The sequence below is a fragment of the Prosopis cineraria genome, unplaced genomic scaffold (genome assembly GCF_029017545.1).
Source record: "Prosopis cineraria cultivar Desert tree isolate PC_DT_omini unplaced genomic scaffold, ASM2901754v1 PC5, whole genome shotgun sequence".
Taxonomy (NCBI): domain Eukaryota; kingdom Viridiplantae; phylum Streptophyta; class Magnoliopsida; order Fabales; family Fabaceae; genus Prosopis; species Prosopis cineraria.
The window spans coordinates 2025032-2030563 of NW_026555336.1; the positions used below are offsets into that span (position 1 = coordinate 2025032).

Genomic DNA, 5532 nt, shown 5'->3' on the forward strand with positions numbered 1-5532 from the left:
TCTATCCTGGTCTTCGACTTACTGGCGCCTGGCCTTACCTTGTGCCAGGAACTTTTGTCATCTCTCTGGTCCTCTCCTCCCATTTCTTCTATCTTCCTTTTTTTAAAATAATGATAATAATAATAATAATATTAATTAATTAATTTCATTCTTTCCTGCCTTGGACTTCATTAGTAAAATATTGAACATCCCGATACTCTGGCCTTTCCCTATTCATGAATCAAAGAGTCAGCCCTCTGGTTCCATGTTTCTCCTATGAAACTTCCCTTCCGCTCTTCTCTCCCTCTATATATTGATATCTCACCCCCACCCTCCCTCACCGGATAAGCATGAGTTCAGTGAATCTTGGCGCGTGGGCTCGCCCCAGTTCGATGTTCACCCAAGTGAGCAGATCCAGATCCCCAACTTTTCATCTCTTCCATGGTCTCAGAAAATTACCCATTTTCTCCCTCCCTCCTAAGCCACCAAGCCATGGAGTCTCTCCCTCTTTCTCCTCTCTTTCAGTCGCTGCGGTTCTCACCAAGGAAAACGCCGTCAAGGATTCTGAGGAGGAGAAACCCGGTTTTAATTTCAACGCCTACATGCTTGACAAGGCTAATAAAGTGAACCAAGCCTTGGATGCTGCTGTTGCCATGCGCGAACCCGAGAAGATTCACGAGGCCATGAGGTACTCGCTTCTCGCCGGCGGCAAGCGCGTGCGCCCAATGCTCTGTATCGCCGCATGCGAACTTGTCGGCGGCCACGAATCAACGGCCATGCCCTCGGCTTGCGCCGTCGAGATGATTCATACTATGTCGCTAATTCACGACGATTTGCCCTGTATGGATAACGATGATCTGCGGCGAGGAAAACCGACAAATCACAAGGTCTTCGGGGAGGACGTCGCGGTTTTGGCCGGCGATGCTCTTCTGTCTTTCGCGTTTGAGCACGTGGCCGTTGCAACCGTGGGCGTTGCGCCGGCTCGGGTAGTTCGGGCGGTTGGGGAGTTAGCCAAGTCGATTGGCGCCGAAGGACTGGTCGCTGGGCAAGTTGTGGATATAGCTTCGGAGGGATTATCCGATGTGGGCTTGGAGAAGCTAGAATTCATTCATATTCACAAAACGGCGGCGTTGCTGGAAGCCGCGGTTGTGCTGGGAGCCGTCGTGGGAGGTGGGTCGGAGGAAGAGATTGAGAAGTTGAGGAAGTTCGCGAGGTACATTGGATTGCTGTTTCAGGTTGTCGATGACATTCTCGACGTTACGAAATCATCGGAGGAATTGGGCAAAACAGCAGGAAAAGACTTGGTGGCTGATAAGGTCACTTATCCTAAGCTCCTTGGGATCGAGAAATCGAGGGAGTTCGCTGAGAAATTGATCAAAGATGCGCAGGATCAGCTCTCTGGGTTTGATCCGGAGAAGGCCGCCCCATTGATTGCTTTGACCAATTACATTGCTTACCGTCAAAATTAGGTTGCTCAATTTATTTGTTTAGTTTTGGATGATTGCAGTTTCTGAAATCATGGCTTATACATAAGCTGTCACTCATGTAACAGGGGATGCCTCCAAATACTCTCCTTTTCTCCTCCGTGCCTCAATCTTATACAATATAGTTTTGATGCTCCATCCTGTCTGCAATAATATTTCCTCCTTTCAAAGTTAGTCATGTTTCCAGAACTTCTTCTACTCTCTCCTCTTATACTATGCTGTTGAGTTTTGGTAGATCATCTTTCACCCAACTTTATGGTGACAAGATTTTTATGATATTAAAATGACAAAGATGAAGCAATCAGTAAAATCAATTGAATTTGCTGTATTGCTGAAGCCTTCCATCTGTTACCTTACGTTTCTTAGATTTCTCAGAGAAGATCGTGTTATCGATGATGATATTTTAATTCTCTTTCACGAACTGTCTTCTCAATTATTGTGGATTCTGGCTATGATATGGGAATATTGTTACGTCTTTGGGCATTTTTTTTTATGGGATTCCTATACTTCCATATTTTGCTTATTATGATACATCTAGTGAATAGGGATTCCTTGTAAAAAAAACTGGATATGATATCAGGAATGTGGTTCCCTGCGCCTCCTAACGTATAACCTCTGACTCTGACTGAAATAGCTGTCTTATAATTTTATTTGGGCTGGTAGTATGCTATGTTTGTGATGCAGGTTTCTGAGTCAAACAGGATTCATGAAACTCCAAGTACATGTTTGGCAGCGGAACAATAATGCCGCCCAAGGTTTGGTAAAATCAAATTTATGATTTTCGTTGAGACTTCCTTGCGGGACTATTTTTAATCTCTTTTTTCCCTGGTGGTCCTGAGTCCAAGCAACAATAAATTCTTTGTGCCCGAATTTCAACCTTCGGTGCATAGGAGGTTCCAACAGGGCACAAGACAGAGACTGTGATGTCATATTTGTTATATCATAAACTTGTGATATTGCGACGCGACTTCTTGCCAATTTACGTTTGCTGGTCACCTTTGTAAGGCAATCCCCATGAAACTGATTTGATCCGGTTTGATTTAATATGAAATCTGTAGTGTTTCTTTTAAATTCAGATACGCTTTATAGATGTGCAATGATACTTCTTTTTTGGGGCTTGAGGCAATGATTATGACATCTATCTGTCTGCCTTTAACAGAATAATCTATCACGAAATACAGCGTGTGAATCCAAATCAGCCACAAATTGAGTCACATTTGAACCGGACCACGAGCCAAAATTTGCAATAATGTATCCTTTCACTGTAAGTCATTCTGTTTCATTCAGGATATTGTTGAGCCAAACATGGAGCCACTAGTTAAAACAAAGCTTGACCAGGGCATTTCATTGATGATTCCTTTTCTGCAGATCAACTTATCTATGCAAATCTATTAATTGCTGCCACTTCAGTACTAGTTTCCTAACAGCCTGAGGAATTATAAATGCTTGAACTGGAAAGGGGGCTGTTTGAACCGCAGGAATAGGTTCCTCACTATCCGTGGCAGTCGCAATTTCAACTTCAACATCAGGAGCATGGTTGTTTTCATTCTCAGTATTAGTTAATTTAACCTCTTCTGGTGATGGTAAGAGGTGGTGCATTAACAGTTTCCGAGTCTGAGTCTGAAGTCTGCAATTTTTGCTTTTCAAACCTTTTCTTCCTTGATCTATTTGATCTCTGCAAAGGTAGTAAATGAAACCATCAGAGACATGCAATAAAATTGAGATGAATATGAAAAATATTTATTAAAAAAGAAAGGAAAAAAAATCCAAGCCTCGTTTTCCCCCTTTGGCTTTATAGTACCGATATATAAATTGCGTGATTTGTGTCCGCTCCACATGTTAATACAATAAAGTGATGGAAGGGATTTTTATTTCCCTTCATGTTAATACAATAAAGTGATTTGTGTCCACTCCACATGTTAATACAGTATAGATGTTTCACTAAAATTACTGGGATACAGAAAGCAAAGAAAAAACCTCTTGTTTTTTTTCCCCCAACAAAATCAGCAAAGTATACAGCTATATGTCTAACACAACAAATAAAGAAAAATTTTGCAAATCTTCCATCTAATGCACCATTTCTCTGTATCAAAAATCTAAATCCAAGCTACTTGCAAAGCTAGAGGTAGAAACAGGCTAAAACTTTGCATCTGCCCAAGCAAGAAGACAGAAGGTTCCAGCAGAGCAGAGACAGTGTGATCTCATATTCATTATTATGAACTTGTGATATTGCGACGCAACTTCTTGTCAATGCGCGTTCGGTGGTCACCTTTATAAGGCTATCCCCATAAGCCTAATTTGATCCGGTTTGACATGAAATCAGTGTTTCTTTCAAATTCAGATACCCTTTATACATATGCAATGATACATATTTTTTTGGGGGCTTGAGGCAATGATTATGACAGTTATCTGTCTGTCTTTAACCGAATAATCTCTCACGAAATACAGAGGGTAAATCCAAATCAGCCACAAATTGAGTCACATTTGAACCGAACTATGAGCCAAAATTTGCAATAACTTATCCTTTCAATGTAAGTTATTATGTTTCATTCAGGATATTATTGGATTGACAAAGCTAGAGCTACTAGTTGAAACAAAGCTTGACCGGGGCATTCCATTGATGATTCCTTTTCTGTAGATTACTACTTATTTACAAAAAGCAAGGTGAATTTGCTGCATCGTTGAAGCCTTCAGTCTATTGCCTACTTAAGATTGGTGAAAGCAGATTGTGTTAATATCAGCTGATAGTGAAAGGGCGAATCATACAATGTGAGTGTGGATTGTGGGTATGATATTGGGAATATCTTCTTTGTGATCCCCGACATATGCTCTTGTTTCTCCTACATTATGACATGACGCAAGAAGTGAACGTGGTTTGCCCCATAAAACTGGATATATGTCATACGACGTTACGAATGTTATTCCTTGCTCCTACTAGCATACAATTTATGACTTTGAAATAGCTCTCTTGGAATTTTATCTGGGGAAGCATATTTGGCTAGGAATTAAAAATAATCATACTGCACAAACTTTTGTCAGAACTTGTTCTTTATTTAAACTTCTTCGCAGATGCTGGAATGTGCTCCTTCCAGTTCTATTTATATTTTACTTCTATCATATTTTATTTGAAACTAAAGAAAATATTAAACCCCATTAATGTTGTCTAAAAATTAATAAGTTTGCAATTTTACTTTTATTATCAAAATAAATATTTTCTCTCTACTTTATAAATAGGAGCATGAGGATATATAGACAACTCTCTTGGTCAAAAGTCAAAGAAAGAACCTATTAAGTGTGTCGGAATTTGAATGTCATGCATAAATTATAAAGAAAAAAATGACAATTAAGGACCCCCTAAAACTAATAATTACAACTAAGAATTTTAAATTATTGAAATCCTAATAATGAATTATGATCGTTACTTAGAATTAAAAATATACATGAGTTCATAAAATTGCCCTCCACTTGAAAAATAAAAAAAATAACATTGTTAAAATTATTATCATGAGATAAGAATATTGTTAATTTTAATTGAAAAACCAAGGAATAATAGTTAGAAAAAGATTGTTTTTCAATATAAAATTAAAATTTACTTTCAAAACTTTCTAGTGGTACTCATGAATATACAATAATCATTTGAATATTTACTAAAGGCATTTTTAAATATGAACCTAATCACGTGTGGATTTTTATGCTTGTTAATATATAAGCAAACCACTTAAAAAACAAAAAAAATTAATAATGTTAAAATTACTATCATGGGATAAGAATATTATTAATCTTAATTGAAAAATTAAGAAATAATAGTTAGGAATTGATTGTTTCATAATATGAAATTAAAAAAAAACTTTTTAAAGCATTCGTGAATATATAATAATAATTTAAAAATTTATTAAAGTCACTTCTAAGAGACATTTTAGATTGTCTGCACTTTTTTTTCTAAATTTCAAGCAAGGATGATGTTTTATCATTGGGATTTCAATAAATTAGGATCCTTGATTGTAATTAATGACCTTAGGGATCCCTAACTGTTGGTTTCCCATTATAAGAATTAGTACTGTTTATAATA

At 37.8% G+C, this 5532-nt stretch overlaps 1 protein-coding gene across 1 annotated transcript; it reads left to right on the forward strand.

The window, feature by feature from the left end:
- Nucleotides 1-208: 208 nt before the first annotated feature.
- LOC129311796 (geranylgeranyl pyrophosphate synthase, chloroplastic-like) lies at nt 209-1637 on the forward strand. The gene has a single exon (XM_054954262.1). The coding sequence runs from the start codon at nt 330-332 to the stop codon at nt 1446-1448; it is 1119 nt and encodes a 372-aa protein (XP_054810237.1). The 5' UTR covers nt 209-329; the 3' UTR covers nt 1449-1637.
- Nucleotides 1638-5532: the final 3895 nt, after the last annotated feature.

Bases quoted from the DNA above. Each gene is read 5' to 3' on its own strand.
- LOC129311796 (XM_054954262.1), top strand. From the start codon at position 330: ATGAGTTCAGTGAATCTTGGCGCGTGGGCTCGCCCCAGTTCGATGTTC.